Source organism: Hippoglossus hippoglossus, chromosome 9 (genome assembly GCF_009819705.1).
Source record: "Hippoglossus hippoglossus isolate fHipHip1 chromosome 9, fHipHip1.pri, whole genome shotgun sequence".
Taxonomy (NCBI): Eukaryota; Metazoa; Chordata; class Actinopteri; order Pleuronectiformes; family Pleuronectidae; genus Hippoglossus; species Hippoglossus hippoglossus.
In genome coordinates this window covers 2,368,632-2,391,629 of record NC_047159.1, presented here as the reverse complement: position 1 = coordinate 2,391,629, position 22,998 = coordinate 2,368,632, and the positions used below count along the sequence as shown (strand labels likewise).

Sequence of the window (22,998 nt, the reverse complement as noted above, 5' to 3'; positions counted from 1 at the left end):
AACCGTGAATGAAAGGCTCCATGAGGAAATAAGTGTGTGATTCATCAAACACAGACTTTAAAACAGAGTTTAACGAGCTGAAGGGACTTTGTTCATTTTAAGCCTGAAATCTGCTCATTGTTGGTCACAGATTGAATTCATGTCCATGGAGCTGCCGAGCCCAGAGGGGTTCGAACCCACGTGCTGCCGCTTGCAGTCATGATTACATATGTTCTTTCTACAGCTTTTATATTTATAGCCACACATATGCCCACAAATTAATATTATTAAATTATTATCATTCATCTGGCCTGCGTCCCTCTCATGATTTTCAAGTTGTAATAATGTCATTATTTTGTCAATAACCTGTGATTTAAAGTCTAAATAAATAAATAAAAATTCAAGTGTAGCAAATATTGATGCATGTGCCCTGAGGTGAAGCATTTTTCTTTTTCGTTCTATTCTTTTGTGAAGTGCTACCGCATCAATAACCTGATCGACACACTGAAAAATATTAAGTCCAACCTTTGTCATTTAAATGTAAAGTTCATTTTTGACCAATTCTACGTTGATATAACTTAGGAAGCGGGTACGATGCAGAGTCTCGTTTCAAACCATCCACAGTCATGTTGAAGGGATTTGATTCCTCAGCAGCTTCCACACACACACACACACACACACACACACACACACACACACACACACACACACACACACACACACACACACACACACACACACACACACACACACACACACACACACACACACACAGCGGCTGTTAGACGAGTGTTCATCCAGTTCAAAGTGGACGTGAGGGTCATTTCTAACTCCACTTCTCCCATTAAACACTGTGACGAGTGTGAGACCTGAAGGACAAAGACGGGTTCTAGAAGTCCATGTCCCAGCCAGACAGCTCCTCGGGAGGACTGTCCTCATCCGCAGGGTAACTGTCGAAGTAGCTGTGATCCGTCGGCCCACTGACCTTTTGAGGACGAGGGGACAAGGAGGGAATTAGGGAGGAAAACCGCTTCAATCTGGAATGACTTCAAGGTCAGTTCTTGTGTCTTTGGACGATTCTCTCCACTTACCTCTCTTTTCAGTGGAGACGACAGAGTCCTCGCCTTCAGTCCTTCCCAGTTGAAACCATTAAACCACCTTCAGACACATTACAGAGCCACGAGTGAATCTTAATCTCTTTCTCTGCTCTTACCCAGACCAACAAGCCCCTGAGATTCTATACTGGGACGTATTCTGTTACAAGGAACATTTTCCTGGAGCTGCAACATCTTTTCCTGAGGCTGTTTTTGACTGAACGGAAGTCGACTATAAGAAGTAAAAGCCAAAGTTCAATGCCTCGTCAGCACATTTAAAAAAAAACATATTCTTTATTCTTTATTCCTCTATCACTCTTTGAGTCTTCATCAAAGAAAATAATCACAATACACAAAAAAACACGCAAATTAAGGTTATCAACTGCATCGATATAATATTAACTTTGATTTCAACAAACTAAATTCATTATATTTCACAAAGTCCTGTTTTTAAGTTGCTCCAACATTAAGACTGAAGCTCTAATGTAATGAGTCTTTTAAACATGTTCCGCGGCCCACTGCTCATGTTCCGCGTGCACAGTGATTATCTAATTGCCGAAGTCATAAACCAGTGGCCCACGTTCATAACGTTCACTTAGAGCTAATGAGTGAAGCTAATCTCTCCACGGAGACGAGGGACAACACGAGTCACTTCTTACCTGTGCTTCTTGATGTCTGTTATTCCATTCTTCAGGTTGCCCAGTCGCTCGGCGGGATTTCGCCTGTAAAGTTCACCAGAGTGGGAAATGAGGAAATTACCAGTTTGGCCCAGAGACACTTGGAGTTCCTTGATTTTTTAAAAAGTGCTTCAAGACATTTGATGACTTTGCTTCCTGTTGATTTAGTTGCACATCTGGAAAATGTTGACTGGAAAACACAAAGTTTGTCGGTTCTAAGATTCTTCAATCAACCGTGTGTCGTACACGTGGTTGATTTCAGGATTGACTTGTTACTGGGATTGTTTGACTTCCTGTTTGGTGTCGTACCTGCACAACTTGCGTATGAGGTCCTCAGGTCTCTTGCTGACCTTCTTGGGGAAGTCCATTTTCTCGATGCCCTTCAGGATGAACGTGTACGTCATCATCTGGTCGCTCCCTGAGAACGGAGGACTGTGGAAGGGTGAATAACAAACGTCTTTCATTCATCTCAGCAAAGTGAACAACGTGGAGTCTGGCTGCAGACGTGAAGCCCGGACACTCACCTGCCGGTAAGGAGCTCGAACACCAGGATGCCCAGAGACCAGAAGTCCACGCTGAAGTTGTGGCCTTTGTTGAGGATGATCTCCGGGGCCACGTACTCCGGGGTCCCACAGAACGTCCAGGTCTTCTGGCCACACCGGATCTTCTTGGCAAATCCAAAGTCAACCTGGAAACACAGAGTTGATCAGCACATTCTAAAGAGGTCCAATGTGGAACCTCTAAGGCCTCAGAGTTAGCTTGAAACCAGAACTAGGTGTTCAGACCCGAGGATCCAGGAAAAACTCACCAGTTTGATGTATCCCTCCGTGTCCAGCATGAGATTCTCCGGCTTCAGGTCTCGGTAGAGGACTCCTTTGCGGTGGAGGTAGTCGAAGGCCTCTGTGACGCAACCGACACAGAATTTGGCGATGGGCTCGTCGAAGCTCCCCCTGCAGGCGAGACGTTAAAGTGTCAGATGCAGCTGCTTGGTGAAAGAAGAGAAGTCATCGTACGAATCCACCTGAACCCTGAGCTCTGGATTTATGACAACGGGACCTGAGAGTCCTTGCTACCCAGTTCTCTGATTAGATAACGGAAAAATAAGATGATCACTTCCTCCCACCTGTCTCTGAGCAGACTCCAGATCTCTCCACCCAGACACGCCTCCAGCAGCATGTACACGTACTTATTGTCCTTGAACGTACGATACAGTCTGAGAAGAGAAGCACAGGCGAGTGAAGTCAACGGGAAAAGTTTGGATTCATTCAATAGATCAACATCAACGCTGCTCTATGGTTCATGATCAGCATTTGTGGTTTTATATTTGTACCAGAGCTCGACTGATTTAAAGTTTGGTCGATAAACATCAGCAGATCTGAGCTTTTCACAGAAAATATTTATTTAACGTAAAAATTAGTTTGATAACGATAGTTTAGGGATCATTAGCAAAAATGTTTTAAACTTATATACGCTGATATATTGGTATCAGAAAATGTTTTATTCTCTAATATCAGTATCTGCTACAGCCTCCAAAAGATCCATAACTTTCAGGCTCTTATTTGTAAGATTTTTAATATTCAGGCTTTAATCAAACAAACAAACAAACAAACAAACTTGTACTTTCTGGTCTAAAATCAAATTATTTTCCTGATCGTAAAAATATCCAGGATGTTTTCTCTGTTCTCTCTCTCTGTTTGATTTAAATATCAATAATCCCTTTCCTATATCATCATTACCATGTAGAGCAATAGGATAAATATTCAGGAGCATATTCAGTATCCCCCCCGACAATGTCCCATATGATAAATGTACAGTAAATACATCGCGGGTGTGAAGAGGAGGTCAGAGAGTGAAGAACGACTTTAATATCTGAGGCTGTTCTGCTGCATCTGGTGAAACCGGATCAGCAAAGAAAAGCCTCTGCTGCAATACTTCAAAACAAATAACCACATCTTCTTAGCGGACGTCTCAATATGTGCAGCCGTCCTGAGGAGACGTGATCTGCTCGAGGCCTCGACCGTGATCTCATCAAAATCTAACAAGCTCCGACTAATGGAGCAGAGCTTCGTCGTGTGGGACCAGAAAAGGGAAACTGACTTGACGACGAAGGGTGAGCGCGCCTCGGCGAGGATCTTCCTCTCGGAGTGGATGTGCTCTTCCTGTCTGTTGTCCACCACGTGCTTCTTCTTGATGACCTTCAGGGCGAAGGTGATGTCTTTGCCCTTCACCTTCACCTGCAGAAGGAAACAACCGGAGTTAGTTAGTTAGTTATTTAGTTGGTTAACTGGTTTATTGGTCAGTTAGTTGGATGAGGGTTAGGGTTATATAATCTATGATGCATACTCACCAGTTCTACTCGTCCAAAGCCACCGACGCCGAGTGTGGCGATGACGTCCAGGTGGTCGAAGGGCCTGGACGGAGGGAACACCGACACCATGTCCCTCAGCTGGAGGACATCAGGAGGCAGCGGCTGACTCTGGTGGCGTGACAGCGACTTCCTGGACGGAGACAGACACGGAGAGAGGATTAATCCATGGAATTCCAAATATGACGACGCCAGGTGGGTTTTGTTTCTGTTTTCACTTTTCACACTCTCCTCCTCTGACCCGTTAATCCGTCAGTTCTACGATGACGTCCCTTTGTCCCACTTCTTAAAAAACCTTAATGACCCGATTACTCCGTAGAAAGAAATGCTCGAAGTGCTTCACTGAAGGAGAAGTTTTCTGTGCACTTTATTCTGCCAGCACGTCTCACAGTAGCAGCTTTATGCGAGCGGCTCAGACAGTTAACACAGCTTTCTCTTCATGTTCCTGGCACCGCGTCTACCTGGCATGTCTCTTCTTGTCGTCGCGATCCAGCGTTGCCACGTAGCCTTGGAGGTACTTCTGCAGCTCATTGAAGGTGCCCACCGTCTGATCAAATGTCCTGTAAAAACAAAAACAACGTGTCAACAGCAGAACCACTGGAACGGACGGATTTCACAAGCTCAATGTGGATGGGACTGAGCTGTCCCCCCCCGCGCCCCCCCTGACATAAACCCACTGGCCTTGTTTCCTGTGGACGATCACATTATACAGACGTGGTTACTGTTTCTACTAATCTTTGTTATTTAGCAGAATTACACACAAAGCAACTATTGGACTGATTCCCATGAAAGGTGGAGGAAGGATGTGGGAAGAACCCGTTAAAGATCCAGATCAGGGGTCGGATCTTTTTTCTCTTTCTTTAAAATTGCGATTTAAGGTGTTTTTTCAACATTTAAAAAAATCTAACATATTTAGAAAACTGATATTTATGATTTCGTGCAAGTTGGGTGCAGTTTGATTGAATTTAAAGGGACTGTTGGGCCTTGGGGGAGGTTTGTGCCATTCTTGTGTTTTCATTGCTATTTGTCTGTTAGCTTGTCTGTTAGCTTGTCTGTTAGCTTGTCTGTTAGCACGATAACACAAAACAGATGTTTGTAAAACTCGGTGGAAGAATGAGACACGGGACAAGAAAGGAATCATTCAATTGTGCGGATCCAGAATAACTAACGTAATTAGTAAACTGATGTTTATACGTGTCCTCCCCTAAAAAACATCTGGATCTATCAGATTTCAACATGTTGTGTTGCAGGTAAACACACTGGAAACAAAGCTGCTCTCACTCTCTGTCGATGACGAGACATTCCACCCCGTTCTCTTCAGCCACGATATTCGCTGACCGGACGTCATCACTGAAACACAGACGTGACACACACACGTGCACAAAAATAAACACATTTCCGACTCCCCGACTGTTTAGATAATGGTTTGAGGATTAGTTTCTTTTGAAATGCACGTGAATGATATTAACTTAACGTGCGATGGCTGTTAAAACATTTCTTTCCCGGGTCAGGATCTGTTATCTTACCTGATGAGTGCTTTCTCTCCGAAGTAATCCCCCTTGTGCAGCGTGTTGATGGTCTGCGGCACCTTGTGGGCCTCGGTGGTCTGGGTCACCTTCACCTGCACAACAACACACTCGCTTCACGCGGCTGTTTCCAGTTCACGGCCCCCGAGCTTTTACAGGTGCTCTCAATTTTCTCCCCCGTGTTTTCACAGTGCGTCGGAAAGAGAGCGAAAGGGATTCAAAAACAATCAACACATTGAATTATAGTAATTGGAACATGATGGGTTGTGATCAAGTGGCATCTCGAACATGGGAGTTTTCAACACAAACACTGCCGCGACCTTGATGTTGTGAAACCCGTCTGTAATTTGTGAGGCTTTAAAAAACCAGTGGTCTCACCCCAGTCGAGGTCAGACCAGCGCGGCGTCCTCCTGCCGAGGAAAGGCCTCCATGACATCACAGCCGCGATGGTGTGTTTTAACTAAGTGTCCCGTTTGACCTCGGTGACCTTCACTTCCCTTGTTTTTTCTGGTGGCAGGCGCTCTCAGAGTTTATTCCCTCTCCGGTCAGGAGGTACACGGGGGGCGGCGGGGGGGGGGGGGGGTTGCGGAGCCATTTCCTGTATTAGCCCCCTTCCTCCCAAACAACATGTCTCTCTCTGGTGTGGTTGGCTCAGCGCTGAGGAGCTGCTGTCTCACGTTGGCTCGTAATGGCGTTTTTGAAAGTCCCCGGGTGGACGGCTCGGGCCTCTCTCCATGTCCCTCAGCTCCGCGGTGTCAGGTTGCTGACTTATCAGGCAGGCGGGGGTGGGGGGGGTATGAGTACCACACCTCACACGCTCACATGGAGTTTGACCTGACCCACTGTTTAAACCTGGTTGGTTACCGGAAGGAAAACTTGTATTTTTACTTGCTTTTGACAAGATTTTCACACATGGGGTCTGAAATTAGTGTCGGATACAAATGATCCGAAGTTAATTCATCATAATGTAGATTTACTTTCTCTGCAACCGTTCAACACTCGACTGATGGGAAAAGACTTCAGCCTGAAGCAGCGTCCACATCAGTGCTTTAAAGACATGTTGCAGTGCTGTCTGACCGAGGCACTGGAGGATTGGTTGTGTTGTTGTTGTTGAGTTGTTGAGTCCTACAGCTGCTTCTATTCATTTAATTGTTCAATACTCATTTATAATTCATAATAACTGATTTAAAAATGCTTCTATTGAACAGATGCTGAAGGTCACGTCCCTTTTTAAGAGCTCCTAACGTGAGAAGAATTAAAGTTCACAGAGGACTTTGTGGTGCTTGTGTGTGATTTTACCAAATTACCTTTCCCTGTGCGATGATGTAGAAGGTGCTGCCCTCCTCACCCTCCCGGATGACGTACTCCCCCTTGTCATAGTACTCCTAATGTGCAGAGGGAGAGAGGGGGGGGGGGAGAGATGGCGGTCAGAACTGAAGCGTCACATTGATTTAACCATCGAGCGGCTCGGGTTGATTCCTGGTAGCCGCCCCCCCCCGCCCCCCCGCGGGATCAGAGCTGCGGTTCAGCCGTCGATGATGTTCGTCACGAGGACTTTGGGGCTCGTGGGGTTTAATGACACATTAAAAATACAGATCAGCACTATAATATTATTATACATATTAAAATGGACTGAGATTATTAATTTCTTTATCATTTCATCGTTTTCTATCATTCTCTATCAATGCATTTCATTTAATCTAGAAAACAGCATCACAAACTTTGCAGAAGTGGCTGCAAATCGAAAAAGAATTCATTATAATGAATATTGTTCAACTAATCGATTAATCAACTCATCAATTTATTATGAGTCAAGTCAGTTTTATTGACTTTCATCACACACGTCCGGTTATTCTGTCCATTATTTGAAATTAATGTCTGTTACCATGGTGACAAATGACACATCCAGAGTCACGACATCCTGATGTGACGAGCAAAGTGGAGCTGAAACTACATTAGAGGAGTTTATCTTCCTGCTCGTATCAAAACCGCTTACAGCAGCGTCCTCTAATTCACTTTTACTAGACTGTCGCACAGGCTCCTTCAAATTTCGACAGACAAACACAAATCCTGAGCAATGAAGGATCCAGCAGGATGTTCCCTCTGAGGCCTATCCCAGGATTCATTGCACACCGGTGACGATGCTAACAAGCTAGCTATGCAGGTGCTGCAGTAAGTGCAGCTGCTGTAAGAAGCTAATGGTGAATCCTCTGTAGTCTAGACTGTCTCATTTCGGTTTGGCCTACGTTGCTTTCAGTTTCACCTGGAAGAATCGGTTACACATCCCGAGGCGTCACTGTGACTGCAGGTGAAATGTACAGCACCGAGTTTTGAGCATGGACCATGAATCAGAAACAATCGGTGTGGAGGCCGAGTCGCTCCCTGTCCAGCTGGTGCAGGAGAAAGATCTCACTCCACTGAGAGAGAGAGAGATCGTTTCGGTGTTTAGCTCAAAGTTTACGAGCTTCATAAAACTGAGCGACACTTTGCTATATTCCTGAATTAGACACGGAGGTACAGTTTGTTCCCTCCGTCTGTTCGCAGCTCTCGCTCAAAGACACCGACCCTGCACTCTGTCCATTTACCCAAACCCCGACACGCCAGCCAGCCAGACTGCTGAGTCAGCGAGTCGAGCTAAAGCGTTCGGGGGGGGGGAAGGAGTGCAGAGAATGAAGGTGACCGGGCCGAGGCATTCCCTGGAACGGGGTTTCCCGCAGCTGAGACAACCGCTCACGGCTGTGATCCGTTGGGCTGCAGAGGACTGTGGTGGAAGGCGAACAAACAAATCAGAGCAACCACGCGTAAACATTCCCCGGTGTTTACTGTCAAAACTCTTGACACAAGTGGCATTTTCCTTGAGCGCCCGAGCTTGTTTACGTCCCGTTTACGCTTCAGGAGAGGCCAGTTTAACACCCGTCCACGACAGCGGAGGCAACACGCCACGGTTCTGTTTATAAAGACTGTCCGGGTGATGCAGAGGCTGTGCAGGGGAGCGACGGCCTTTGAGTCGTGTCTGGGGTTTGTTGAAGCCGGCTGCCGAGCTGCGATCTCCGGAACTGGGGGGTCAAACGTTTCTCTTTTCAGGAAAGACAGATGACGCTTTTCACTAAAAAAGCTTTGAGAGCGAATCTCCTCTAAAAATATTTCAAGTGCCCTGACCCCCCCGACAACCACACACATCCCCTTCTTCTTATCTGAACCATCAACCTGCTCTGAATTGGTTTGTGTCAGCCTTTGTGTGTGTGTGTGTGTTTGTGTGTATGTGTGTGTGTGCATGCGTCTGTGTGTTGGCTTTAGCTGCGTTGTCGTTCCTATTTTCGGCGGCGGTCAATCGACCCGTCACGTATTCAAACAGCACGTCTCTCTCTCTCTCTGTCGGCTTCATTAAATCAAGAGGACGGACCGGACCTGTTTTTTAAGACCAACTCGGTCTTCAGCTGCTCCTTGAAAGCATCGTGCTGCCTTCAAGGAGCTGTTGGAAAATCACTTCTGACATGAGCACGCGTGAGTGATTTTTTAAAAAAGGTGTAAAATGTATAAGTAAGAGTTGGTGATTTGAGACTTTCTCACTTTACGGAAGAATTTATATTTATGGATCCAAGAAAGAGCAAAGAATCAAATATATGTCTTTGTTTCTATATGTGTACATTCTGTAAGTTTTTACACTTTTTAAATGAAATAATATTTAGAGATGCTGCTAATACCTAGTTCACACTACAGGATTTTGGAAACTCGCAGAGGAAAGCCCCAAATCTGAGGCCCAATCAGCCAATCAGAGCGCAGGACAGAGGGTGGTATTACGTGTGGAGGACAGACATAGTTCTCAGGGTTTTCTAATATTACAGTAATCTTCCCCAACTTGAACCAGGTCCTTTTAGTCTAAAACAAAGTGCTGACCCGTTGAAAACACGTTGGATCTTATTTAGCAAACTGACACAGGATCTGTCTTGTTTGTCAGTGTCTCATTTTAAGTGTCCAGTGTCAGAGAAGGTAAAAGTGTGAGTCTGCAGTTTGTTTCTCCAGCAGCGAGTCAGGTGCCCTCGTGTCCACGGCTGTTATCCTTCCTCCGGTTCTCCTGCTCATTAAGAGATCCCTCTCTAAAGTGCCTCCGGTGTTGGTTTAAGACGAAATCCACAGTCGTCCGTGTAAAAACTACATTCCAACGTTAATCTGAGGTTCGTGTGAGGCTTCAGCAGTCGAGCGGCAGCGGGAGCCTTCTAAAAATTACAGCCTTTTACTATGAAGCTCCGTCTTTGTGTTGACGTCCGGTCACGACGGACAGAATCCAAACCGACTCTGGAAGCTGCTTCTTTGACTTGATTCACTCGGACTCGTCGGAGGAAGCTCACTGGAGATTTTTTGCTTGGAACGAGGAAAAATTTGGATTTTTTTCTCCCCCCCATCTCTTCCGTGCGGAGGCACATTTGAAAAAGATCTTGTCTGACAGACTTAAAAATACGTTTCTCTCAGGCCGCAGCACGAAGACAGAGGACAACTGCTCGTGAACGTTTAGATTCTTGGATTATACGACTCTTTACCAGCAGAGAACAAACACAAATCGGGCCACATTAATCGTGTCGAACCATTTTGTCTCTTCTAAGAATCAACCGGCTCCATTTGGCTTCATGAATAACATCAAACGGTCGCACAACACAAACCACTTATTGTCTGAAAAGACATTTAATGTCATTATTCAGGTTTGTCGTCTGTCAGTGTCACATCCTGCTCTCACAGCCTGTGTGTGTCTGTTCTATTGTGCAGCGTCTTATACTCACAACACAACAAATCCAAACACTCACAACCAAAAACTCACAATACATCCAAATACTCTGTACACACCGAAATACTCACAACCCAATCAAATACCCTGAACGGGAGCATTTTGTGAGTATTTCATTGTGTTGTGAGTATTTGCAGCATGTTTTCTATTCCTCACACGAGACCCTTCACCTCCACCGTACATCTTTCCGGTGTCAGTGACTTGTGCACTTGCTGCAGAGCGTCACATTGTGCACGTCTAAGTATACGTGTTTCTTTTCTAGGGGATAACACAATGAAAATATCATTAACTCAGAGTTATTCCGCCCCCCCCTCCCAGCTCCTCGGGCTCGACTTTTCAAAACGCCTCACGCCAGGATCATGAGCGAATGAAAAGATTAGACGTTATTTTTATCCGACGGTTTTTTTATGCTTCCAACAGAGCTCGTTGTTATTGGCTATTGAATCTTTCCAGTTCGAAATTCCAATCTGCAGATCGGACCTGACGGAGAAGGTGCATTCACCCCCCCCCCCACCCCCCCACCCCCCCAACGCTCACACACACTGACACAAACACACACTTTCCATTCCCCCACTGTTTGACAAGAAGCTTCAATATTATCTGGCCGGTTCTCAACGAACATCTGCACCACTATTAGGTTACGAGCCCCCCCCCCCCCCCCCCCCAACCAACCCACCCAGCTCCATTGGAAATGACTGAATAAGGAAATTCTCCCCTAGAGGAGGAAATGAGCAGGACGAGCAGCGATCGCAGGGAACGACCTTGAAGTTTTCATTGTGAAAAAGACGCTGAGAAAAGCTGTTTTTCTGCCTCCGCTCAGTTTTCCCTCTCACGCTCACGCAGGAGAAATGAAGCGAGTCCTTCTCCTGCAGGTTTCAACACATGCACCCGCGCACACATTCCCCTTCACACACTTGTATGTTCTCACACCAAAAGCCTGTCACTCGCACATCTTTTAGAAATCCCCCCCCCCCCCCCCCCCCCCCCTCCCCTCCCCATTTGAATAAACACTTTCTGGGGCCTTGGTCAAATAATTATGGTAACAATATACAGCGCCCGGCGATGACAGGAATAACACCGGCTCTGTTCATCAACAAGGTAATTTGTGAGGTCTTGCCGACTGGAGGTGGACAGAATATGCTGACATGCAGTAATGGTATATGGCCAAATGGTAATGATATTTTGACAGCAGCTATCTGCAGCGCGCGGCAGCTGCCAGAGCGTTGTGCAATACAATGAGAAGTCAAATTGTCCCTGCAGGAGAATTAAGAGACGAGTCTGACAGAATGACTTACCACCTCCAGGCAGTCCACCATTTTGCTGAGCTTGTCCTCCGGCAGATTGGCCAAGAGTGAAACACTGACGGGAAAAACACAGAAGATGAACGTTCATTTTGGATTCTGATCAAATGACCACAAACATGATGCCAGGGACGTTTTACAGAGAACTGCAGCCTGTGTCCGAGAAGTCCGGTAAGTTTTAGAAAATATACACGAGCAAACTAATTTAATTACAATGTTATAATCCTGACTTTACATTTTTTTATTATATTACTCATATAAAAACGCAGCTCCTCTTTTCAGCCTCTGCCTGCAACACAAGCCGAGTCTGCTCTGATTGGCCAGCTGAACCACTCTGTTGTGATTGGTCGACATCTGCTCTTGCTTTAGGACTTGCCGCTAGGTGAACGGTTCCTATTTCTATTTGGCCATTAGCTGGTTGGTCGTGTTTTATTCTGACTAAATGTCTATGAGCCATATTTCTACCATTTCCTCTGAAAGACATTTGTTCCTAATTGGCTGTCGAGTGTCTATAAAAGTCATCGTACATCAAACAACACAAGTACACGTGTCATTCTCTTGTGTGTTACTTCCTTATATCAGGAGAAGTTGTCGTACATCATCAATCAACAAGAGTCATATCAGTAAGGTGATGCTTCAGCTAAGTGGCGACAACTTGGGCTCTGACCTTCGCAGGAAGTTGCGGTGCTGCTCCTGTCGCGTCTCCGCCGTCCTCCTCATGATGTTCTGAAACACCTCCCGGTCCAAAGCCCACGTCCGCACTTTGTTCACGGCTGTAAAATCAACGTCACATCAGATTCTGACCCTTCAAACCCCACCCCCCCCCCCCCCCATTAGCAGCAGAACTCGTGGACCGACGACCACGAAGGAGTGAGTCACATTCTCTTTTCTCCCTTCCTCATCTTTTTCCTCACACGTTCTCGTTTTATTAAACCCCTCCATCACCACAGAGGAGGACTGTGTTGTTTTGTTTTATCGAATGGACGAAATAGGTGAGAAAAGCAACACTGTAATCCGTCCTGTGTCTCCTGATGAGTCACATCTACAGAACCGCGGGGACGGGCCTCTGTCGGCAGCAGCAGCAGGAAGTGGCGGTGAGAGCCTGACAGGAACCGGTAGCAGGGACAGAGCCGCCCTGTGTCCACTTCATCTGTTATCATGTAAAACTCTCGGAGAGACAAACTGTCACCGAGTTTCCAGTTCACCCTGAATATCGAGGTCAGGACACGGTGACCCCCCCCACCCCCCCCCCAAGGGCCACCAGTCGGTAACTTGGTTAAATATACAAACCCGGACAAAGAGCGCTCACATCGCGTTGGCTGTGCGCTCTCCAAACGCCGAGGAGGTGAAAACCAATCAGGATGCAGAGCTGTGGACGTAAAGCCTTTGTAAACACACCACATGCAGATGCTTGTTGACTCCGGTCTGGTGACTGATTGGATTCCCCTGCTCCGACAATCGGGTGAATCCTTGAGGAGTCACTCCAACGTCGAAGGTTTAGAGGAAAAATACCACTTCAGTGTCTTTTTACCATCAGCTGCAGTCAGAACTCTCCGGGCACCTTCTGCTAAAGCAACACTTTGTACATGTAGATGGGAATTTTACAGCTCACTGACTTGGAAAAAGGAGAACGGAGCCTCTTTCGTTCTCACTCCTCACCTATCAACACCTGCTCTCACTTTTGAATGTCTGAAAAATTGGCCATTTTCCGGAGTTTGCCTTTCACGTGTGCAGCAGGAGGCAGGAAATCACATTTTCTGCTGTGGCTCGGTGCTTTTGTTTTACAGCTCGTCCACATCTCTCACATCTCTAAGTCTTTGTCAGCATCAGGACGCTGCTGCTCAGTAAAATACACATAGTGTCGCTTTAATTGACTTTTAAACTGAAGTTCAATAAAGGAAACTTCGCCTCAATACAACATCAATAATTATGACACTTATCATCTTTTCTCACGAGTAAAACAAGGAATAATTCTACCTGTTTAATATCTAAGTGTTGTTTCTGTCTCTCTCTCTCTCCTCTACTTTTGAAATCGACTGCAGCTTTAATTCGTCTGATTTGGACATTTGCTGAAAACAGCTCAAGAGAAGTTTACGTCTTCACGGTGTTAACGTCGTTACCTCGCACCGACGCCGTCCGGGTGCAGTTGTACAGGATGGCTAATTCCCCGAAAGTGGTCCACACGGTGATCGATGTGAGCAGCTTGCTGTGCTGAAACACGTCCAGCTTCCCGTCTGCAAACACCAAACCAAGGACAATCAATAGCTGTTGTTTTTTTTAACCTACATTTAGGACACAGACAAAAAAATACACAAGAGACAAACAGATGTGTGTCGCAGACAGAATCCAGTGATGTTTAAACTTCATTAGGTTAATTTAAGAGCGGACAAGTCACCGGTTATTTATTCAACATCTCCAAATTCCTCCTGTGCTCGATACAGAGACTCAGCAGAAACAGAGCTGCAGGTTTTATTTCAGTGAATAATAATAATAATTCCTCTGCTACAATATGTGTGGTGGCTTTTAAAAAACTGGAAAACACTCAAATCTTTTAAATAAAAAATATCCTCCTCCTTCCTTCCATCTGCATCCTCCTACAACATAAACACAACTTGTATTTTTAGGGTCCTGGTCCGTCAGTGATCCTGAAGTAAAATAAATTAAAGACTTGATGAAACGAGCGTCTGCATCACTAATTCATGTGTGAATAATCCTCAGAGGTAAAACGCTTGTTTGAGCTTCTTTACATTTCCTGTCTTCTGGTTTTCGTCACTTCTGTCCAGCACCTAGAGCTCATGTACGTACTTTCGTATACTTTCAGATTAGTTTGTTCGCAGTTCAAGACAATTCTATTAATTCATTCACCTAGATAAACAAGCAAATACATTAATAAAACAGTAAAGAATTAAATAAGAGAGCTATGGTTCCTTCAGTTCCATTTACTTCACAACACTGTGTCTGAGTGTATAATCACATCAGGGTCCAAAATTAACTTCGCTCTCCGACCGCGTCCGTCCTGGTAAACCAGAGGAATTCACACTGTTTCGCCAACAAGACGCTCAACCGGCCAAAATCATTCAAATCTACATTTCTACAAAGAATAACATGAAGCTAGTTAACCTTTCAAAGGTTTGCATCCAATAATGTGTGTGGAGAAGTAGAACCAATCAAACGCTGGTTCTACTCTGATGTGATTGGCCCGTGGTCAGACCGTGCTGCACAATAGGGCAAAGACTGAGAATCCAGAAATAGTCAGTTTGAAACACCACAGGCCGATGTGGCGAGTTCCGATGAGTTTTCTGCCAGTTTCAGATTTTTAACTCTCTAACCTCGCAGTCAGCAAACGCCGGTCACTCCCAGCGGAGCCAGACGGACGCTGCACGGTTTGGAAAGAACGCGCAGACTGAAAATACAGTCGTCAGGTTGATCAGCAGTTTTTGTCGATATCAGCCAAAGGCCTGGTTTCTGAGAATCCACTGGAAATCACAAATCATCTAAATCTCACACAGGTGCCTGAACAAGGAACAGATCTGTTTCCACTTTACATTTGCACACACCTTCACACCACAGCAGCGTTTCCTGCTCGCTCTGCTTCTGTTGTCAGTAAACACCAGGAACCAGACATGATGTCAAAGTCCTGATTTAATGTGAAACTGCTTGAAGCTTGAAGGGAATCACAGCGTGCATCATGTCGCTCTGCAGGTTCTCACTCATACTGTACAGTGTCCAGGTTCACAAAATGAAGCCAATGCAGAAGTGCCTGAAGTGACCAGCAGAGGGCGACTATAGAAGTCTATCTGAAAATAATTCTTCTTCTCTGTTGATTGTTAAAGTCAGTAAACATTTTCCTCAACATTTCCAGTTTATGTCTCAATCTCTGGTTTCAAGTCGTCTTCATACATCATGATGTTAATTTTTAAATTATGATCCATTTAGAGTCAAATAGACCATAAAGCACAGTATGTATTGGGGGTGTGGATACTGTGTGATTGACATCTAGTACCGTCTAATGGGTGCAGGTGGTAGGTGGGCTCTCAGTTAGGCTCCACCCACCACTCTTTCAAATATGGATACTTCTGGTTTCTAATTCTCTCTAATTGGACATTAGGTGTCATATGATGTTTGACCACAATGTGTGTGTGTGTGTGTGTGTGTGTGTGTGTGTGTGTGTGTGTGTGTGTGTGTGTGTGTGTGTGTGTCTCTTCAGAAACAGTCAGATCTCGTGGTAATTGAATAGAAACAGGCGTGAACCAACCTGCCAGCACAAACAGATGGTTCCCGTGTTCTCCCTGCGTGATGACGTACTCCCCCTGCTGGTAGGTGCGCTCGTACATGCACTCCACCATGTCTTTGAGCTGCTGCAGCTCCAGCCTCTTCAGGTACTGGTTCTTGTTCAGGGCGTCAGTCAGCAGCTTCTTCACACTGTCCACACGGATCACAAACAGTTAGACTCCATTTATCTGATAGCTGTAGATTCTTCTCATCTTTGCGTGAAGGAATGAAGTTTTATGCGTTAAGCAGAAATATTTATTGTCAATACCAAGTATACAAGTATAACAGTTGTGTTGCCATCACGTAATCTGAGCTGTCCAGATGGCTGCGAACCATTAGATTAAATGTGGACAAACGACTTAAACCTTGGCTCGTCTCACTGAACCATCGCTGTGTCGTCTCCGTCTGTCTCCAGCAACATCAGAGATATTCTGTACCTTCCTCAAAATGCTGTGTATTTGGCTCCATGACTCAACCTTGGGTCCTAATTGTTCTGCAACAGGGAAATGATTTGTTTTATAAAACCGAATACGTGGTGAATGTGAATTATCTTCCTCTGGCTTTACTCTTTGTGCTGTGTCATCCTGGGTAAGAGAAGCCTGAAGAAACAAAACAAGGCTGAGTGAATGAAACCAAGTAAACAAGATGGATCTAAATCATAAAAACATACTATTTCAATGCTTAAATTCAATTATAAAGTAAATAAAGATTATTTCTTCCTTTCCTTTCGTCAATCTCATCCTGAAAACTGGAGATAGTGAATAATTAATGCATCTTTATGGAAAAGGCACATTTATTAGAGCTGATCTCTATGAGTGTGTGTGATTTAGTTCAGCTTGATTAAATTTCAGAGGACTGTGATTACTGATAGATTTCCTCGGGCGTTCCCGAGGACACCCACGTCCACGCTGCTCACCAGCGTTTCACCCTGGGTTAAATATTTGGTCTCCCATGTGAAGCCATTGCACCCTCAGGTCTCCTTCCAGCAATGAATCAGCCCAAAACAGCCAAAACATAAAATCATCAGGAGCTGTCAGAGTTCACCGTTGTGCATTTTAACAGCTGCAGCGAGGGGCCGTACGAAGAAGACATCGCTTTCTTCGGGGAGCAGTAAAACAGAGAAGGTTCAGGGCCCCGGTTGAACGCTAACTGTAGATCATGAGTCGCGGTGGCTGCTGGGAGCGGTGAGCGGTGCAGGCGGTGGGCGTTGTGTTTATCCACCGTATCGTGTGTGATAAACTGTCACACTGGGCTTCGTAAAAAACCCAGAGCAGACGACGTTCGCTTCTTTATTATTCATCTCGCGCTCTCTCCTCCCAACTCACCGTGTCATTAACTCGGCCGGCGTCTGCAACGTGTTGCACCACAGACGATCAAAGGGCCGGTCGGCGGCTTCATCTACATTCGTTTTGGTTTTGTCATCCATTCTGTGCTTATTAGCGACATATGTTTAAAACATGAGGATTAAACTGAGAGAGGGCGGGGGGGGGGGGGGTTGTGCATGCTCACATTATTCACTGCAGCGTCGTGTTCATGTCGTGAAGAACAATCACTGAGACAAAAGTTTGGCTGGAATATATAACGAGACTCTCATTAAATAACCCTCTGTCTGTCCGAGCCTCGTCATGTGCTCGGTAACTTATGTCACATGACAGAGGGGGGGGATGTGTGTGTGTGTGTGTGTGTGTGTGTGTGTGTGTGTGTGTGTAAAGATCCTCGAGCTGGATTTGATCATAATGAAACTTTCTACGCTCTCAGATCAGCCGGACGAATGTAAAACATGAGTCTGTCTTTAAAAGGTTGTGGTACGATGATGAATTGGCTCAGTGCTTATTGTGTTTGCTCATTTATCAACAAATGTGTCTGAATGTAGAACAGACGAATCAGACGAGGGGACGTGGGCAGAGTGTTGTGTCTCTGTGTCTCATTTATCATTTCGCTCTTATTATTCTCTATATATTATATTCTTCTCTGTTGTAACCTTGTGAGCACGATATCTCAAGAACTCATTCAGGGAATTTCTTCAAATTTGGTACAAACATTTCAGGTGAACTCACAGATGAACTCAAAACCATAAAACAAAGCCCCAGTGTCCTAATAGATGTGCACTGGACACCTAAGCCAGGGATCGTGGGTTCAAGTCCCATCTGGGGATGGTAGAGTGGTGCAGCTGAAGTGTGCTCAGCCCATAACCTAGAGGTTGATGGTCCAAAAAACATAATTTGCCGATTTCCAAGATGTGGAACTGATAAAGGAATATTTCATTAACATCACTGGTAATCAGGAGATAAAAACTGTAAAATGAGACTGAATTAAAGAAATGTATGTAGACTGAAACTGTACCGGTTGGTGGAGGCATACAACCAGCGGCCGGTACTTCTAGCTACATCTAAATCTCCGCTGTTTGATGCCTCATCCTGCGATAAGGGGCTTTTACTAACTTTGCATTCAATGACAGCCTCATGCTAACTCCCTCCTTGTGACTATGAATTCTGATTTGAAAGTCATCTATATTTATAGATTTGAAGCTCAGCTATTCGTGAGCTTAGTAGCTACATTTCCAGGGGGCTGCTGTGGTGAAACTGCGAAAGTGAGTTGCTTAAAATGTTGCACCTGCATGTAACTGTGTGTGTTTCCTAAAGGATGGTCCAGTGTTTCCTCTGCTAAAGGAGACAAGGTAGGAGACATTGAAGCACTTAATGTTTAGAGAATTCAAACAGCTCTTATCGTGGCTGATACTTCAGGGTCATTTCACTCACTGAGGAACCTTCCACCTGGTTTAATGAACTATTTGCTTCTGTCCCACCTGCTGCCGCTTGCATTTTCAAACCTCATCCACGAGGATCTGATGAGCCTGAGGGAATCATGAACCTTTACCATCCTCCCGTCTGGCCTCCTTCCTTCCTCTGCTTTTCTTAAAAACTTTCCTAAAAGAGAGAAAACTCTCACCTTGCATCCTTGGGTACCCGGGCGTTCTCGAAGGAGAACTTGGGCAGGCAGCTGGAGTCGTAGGTCCTGGACGTGGGTTCGGCGGACACCCCGGCTTTGGCCCCCTTCCTCCTGTTGAGGGTCTCCTTGATGCGAACGCCGAGGTTGGGGCTGTTCTTGGCGCACGTTTTGATGGAGGGAGGCCGCGACGCCAGGCTTCCAGAGGGGCCGCTCGGACCCTTCATCACGTCCTGGAGCTTGTTGAGCTGGACGCACTTGTTCTGCAGCTCCTCGCTCAGCTCGGCCAGAGCTCGGGTCTGCCTGGCGAGCTGCTCCTGTAGACCCCTGATCTGCTGCTCTCTGGCACAGAGCTCCTCATCCTTCCTCTTGCCCTCTCGCTCCAGCTCCTCCACCCGGGCCCTCAGGGAATCCAGGGACGACATCGTGTACCCGCCGCCGTGATCCTTGTGGGCTCGGCCGTTGGAGGCGTCTGCCTGTTTGTAACGCTTGGATTTCATCGAGCCGTTCCCCATGGTATCACCTGAGGAGACGAGAGATGTGAGTGTCAGTGTTTGCTGAGAGGATGGAGTCATCAGCGGGGGGAGAGAGGTTTGTTTGAGGAAGCCGGGGGGGTGAGGTTTCAAACAAAAGAGCTGACGCCGGGAGGAGAGAGAGCCGGAGACAGAAAGAGAGAGCAGATCAGTATATAATGGTCAGAGAGTGTGTGTCCTCCATTTATTATTCAGGAGGCAGGAAGTATTACGTTACACCAACAGTCACTCCCTGTCTGCTCGGGCGACGGCAGAGGAAACGCCGCACGGGGGGGAAATCACAATAATTACAGTCGATCAATATCAGAAGATGATAAAAATGATAATAAAAACTTCTGCGTTCTGACGTGATCGTCCAAAGCTCGACTCTCTGGTGGTAGGAGTGAGTGCGTGGGGACAAAATGTCAGAGAACAATCCGGTGTTTGTTGTGTGGGACAGTCGCCCCCCCCCTCACAAACACACACAGTCCACTTCATCCATCACATTCCTGCTGGGACACAGTCAGTGGATGTCAGGTCACTGCTGCAGCACTTTATTCTGAAAATCCAAACTATACCGTCATCAAACAGAAACATCTCCGAGCTGCTCCTCTTGTTTTTAATTTAACTCTGTGACTTTAAACAACCTGGATTGAAATATTGTTTTCAAAAAATCCCATTTCTATTCGCAGATTTATTCATAAACATAATTGTATGACTAGTAATATGTCTAACGTGTATTTTTCTACATTTAAAAACTCCGGTGACACAACATGAACCGTCTCCTCGGAGGACGTCGCACCTGCTTCGTGTTTCCGAGATGAAATGAATCCGGGTTTATTTCGGTTCTTACCTGATGTCGCAGTTTTTCACCGGAGCTTCAAAGCGAAGAAGAAGAAGAAGCCGAAAGAATCAGTTTGAAGATCAGAGCATCAGCAGAGAGACGCTCCTTCCTCCTTCCTCCTTCCTCCTCCTCATCCTCTCCTCCTCTGACTCCGCCGCGCTCGCGCCGCCTCTCCTCCTCCTCCTGTGGCTGTGCGCGCGCCCTCGCTCGCGCGGCGACCCGGGTATGATTGACAGGTCAGGTCTGAGCCACGTGTGTGTGTCTGTCTGTCTGTCTGTGTGTGTGTGTGTGTGTGTGTGTGTGTGTGTGTGTGTGTGTGTGTTTGTGTCTGTGTGTGTTTGTGTGTGTTTGTGTGTGTTTGTGTGATTATTTAAAGGTGATGTCATCTCAAAAGTCTTTTTAAAGAGATAGTTCACCCAAAAACTAAAATTCACTCATTATCTACTCACCACTATGATGGTGGTGGTGGTGGTGGTGGTGGTGGTGTGTGTGTGTGTGTGTGTGTGTGTGTGTGTGTAGTAACTGATCGATTCTTCACACGTATAAAAACAACAGAAAACAACATACTGCTCCTGTGCTGTGATCCAAGAGTCCAGAAGCCCCGACTTTCACATTCGACTGGAAACGGCTTCATTCACTGCTGGAAAATGGTGGACAACAGTTGATAAACATTTCACACGTTCATGTGGGGCCTTCGCTTTTTTTGGGACGAGTTGAATTCTGGATCAGACGCGTCCGTCCTTCACATCCACAAAACGATTAATTGGTTTTCCCAGCGTGTGTCTGAGGCCTGCAGCAGATTCCATCGACTCCGAACAAAGATGGCAGCTGTCCAGGGCTGATTCCACTGCAGCACAAACCCACTGGCGCTCGAACCTGAATCAGAGGCGCCGGCGACGGATTTGACGACCTCGTACCTTCACCAGGGGGCGGAGTTACAGCCTCGGTCACTTGCTCGAGGGAACTGTGGCAGGAAACGTGTTCAGATTGGAAGAATTGAATGTTTTCGGTTGAACAGTGGGTTTAAACCACAGTGCGTAAATAAAGATGGACGACATGACAGCTCTCCAAAAGTGAAGCCAAATCATCTTGATCGCCCCCTGGTGGCTGGCTGCAGTTTGTCATAACCTTCTTGTTAGTGGATGGGACATGGACCAAACTAAAGTCAGAATTCTTGTTCACCTGCCAACTTGAGACAGAAGTAGTAGACCTGAATTAACACATGGACACAGATATACAGAAAAAAAATAATGTTGAAATACAGAAAAAAACATACATAATACATTCATAAATAAATGTAGGAACAAAGAAATAGATAAAGAATTGAATGTAGGAATAAATAAATGTAGAAATACAGAAAAAAGATATACACATAGAAATAAATAAATGAATGAACGTAGGATTTCTTCAATAAATAAATAAACAAATGTAAAAATACATAAATAAATGGCTCAATGAATGAATATAGAATTTAATAAATGAATGCATACATAAATGTGGAAATACATAAATAGACAGATACATGTAGAAATTAATAAATTGATGTATGAATATAGAATTTGATAAATAATCAAAGACATAAATAAATTGAGCAATATGTAAATCTAGAAAAACATAAATAATTGTAGAAATACAGAAAATGCCTTTTTTATAATCACAAACTGTAATAATTGTTTCATACATTTATCTTTTATTTATTTGTTTTACTTGTGTCATAGTTAACCCTTCATAGTTTATAGGTATGAATTTATGTTTGTACATTCATTCATCTATTCCTAACCCACAGTATTACTGCCTTCTACAGTTGTCTTAACTCCTATTGCCCACTAGGTGGAGCCACATATGTATTTTTATTACGTTTCTCCACGTGACCTCTGTCTCCTCTTTGCTTCAAATATTAACTGAGAAGGTTTTGTACTTTATACAAAACTCAATCCATAACCACAAAGAAAGAGTTCAAGAGAAACTTAACTTCTGCTGTTATAGAAGTTTTTTTTTTAATATTCTTCAAGTTATACTGAAGCTTATTTTCATTTAGTTTCTGGGTCATTGTTCCGCATTAGATCCAGAGTTTTAATCTTCTGTTTTATTATTTCTGTGCAGACATTTCCTGGACGTTGTAATTTAATTGATCTGTGAAGCTTCACAACTGGTGAGTCCACAACTTCATGACTTCACAGGTCTGCGGCGTGTGTGTGTGTGTGTGTGTAAAAATGTACATCACAATGGTTATTACAAAACAATTTCATAGGGGTTTTACATTATGATTCCAAAAAATATTCATTAACTGTATTGATGCACATTTTTTAAAGCTTAAACTTGAGGTTTTTAATCGTCCTCCTGGAATAAAAATGTTTCCAGGATGAAAGATGTTTTTCACTTTGCTGAAAACGTGACTCTGCGTGTCATCAGCATAGTTATGGTGCATTTTAGTTTTTTAATAACCTGGCCGAACATAATGGTTCTAAAATTGACCCATGGGGAACTCCACATGTGGTAAAAGGTTTTTGGAGGTAAAATTCCCCAGATGAAAACTATAATCACTTCCTATAGGATGATAAAAGAAACAATTGGTTGAGCCAACCCACCTCAAGTTAAAATGTCACGCTTACATCCAATAATACTCAAATGGAAAGTGCCATTGTTGCAGTTTCTTTACTGTGGTTGATTAAAAGCCAGATTGGTAAAGCTCCTGTATTTTG

The 22,998-nt window shown here is 44.9% G+C and overlaps 1 protein-coding gene across 2 annotated transcripts; it reads right to left on the bottom strand.

The window, feature by feature from the left end:
• Positions 1 to 685: 685 nt before the first annotated feature.
• On the bottom strand, positions 686 to 20,624 carry prkg2 (protein kinase cGMP-dependent 2). 2 transcript variants are annotated; one of them, XM_034595060.1, is made up of 19 exons: positions 20,306 to 20,624; positions 18,944 to 19,463; positions 15,978 to 16,144; positions 13,843 to 13,956; positions 12,390 to 12,495; positions 11,717 to 11,780; positions 6,949 to 7,026; positions 5,642 to 5,736; positions 5,397 to 5,465; positions 4,577 to 4,675; positions 4,098 to 4,245; positions 3,848 to 3,984; positions 2,874 to 2,963; positions 2,559 to 2,700; positions 2,275 to 2,438; positions 2,060 to 2,182; positions 1,733 to 1,795; positions 1,071 to 1,137; positions 686 to 964 (listed from the first exon to the last, which is right to left on the bottom strand). In XM_034595060.1, exons 2-19 carry the CDS (start codon positions 19,453 to 19,455, stop codon positions 869 to 871), a joined length of 2,334 nt encoding a protein of 777 aa, XP_034450951.1. In that variant the 5' UTR covers positions 19,456 to 19,463; positions 20,306 to 20,624; the 3' UTR covers positions 686 to 868. The 2 variants fall into 2 exon arrangements, with proteins under 2 accessions (XP_034450951.1, XP_034450949.1); XM_034595058.1 differs by having other exon boundaries at positions 4,098 to 4,248; positions 20,306 to 20,622.
• Between the last annotated feature and the right edge of the window lie 2,374 nt (positions 20,625 to 22,998).

Bases quoted from the DNA above. Each gene is read 5' to 3' on its own strand.
- prkg2 (XM_034595058.1), bottom strand. From the start codon at position 19,455: ATGGGGAACGGCTCGATGAAATCCAAGCGTTACAAACAGGCAGACGCC. The intron at 5,737-6,948 runs GTAATTTGGTAA...GTTGTTGTGCAG, and splicing joins ACATCATCGCACAGGGAAAG to GTGAAGGTGACCCAGACCAC. The intron at 1,138-1,732 runs GTAAGAAGTGAC...ATGTGTCTGAAG, and splicing joins ACAGACATCAAGAAGCACAG to GTGGTTTAATGGTTTCAACT.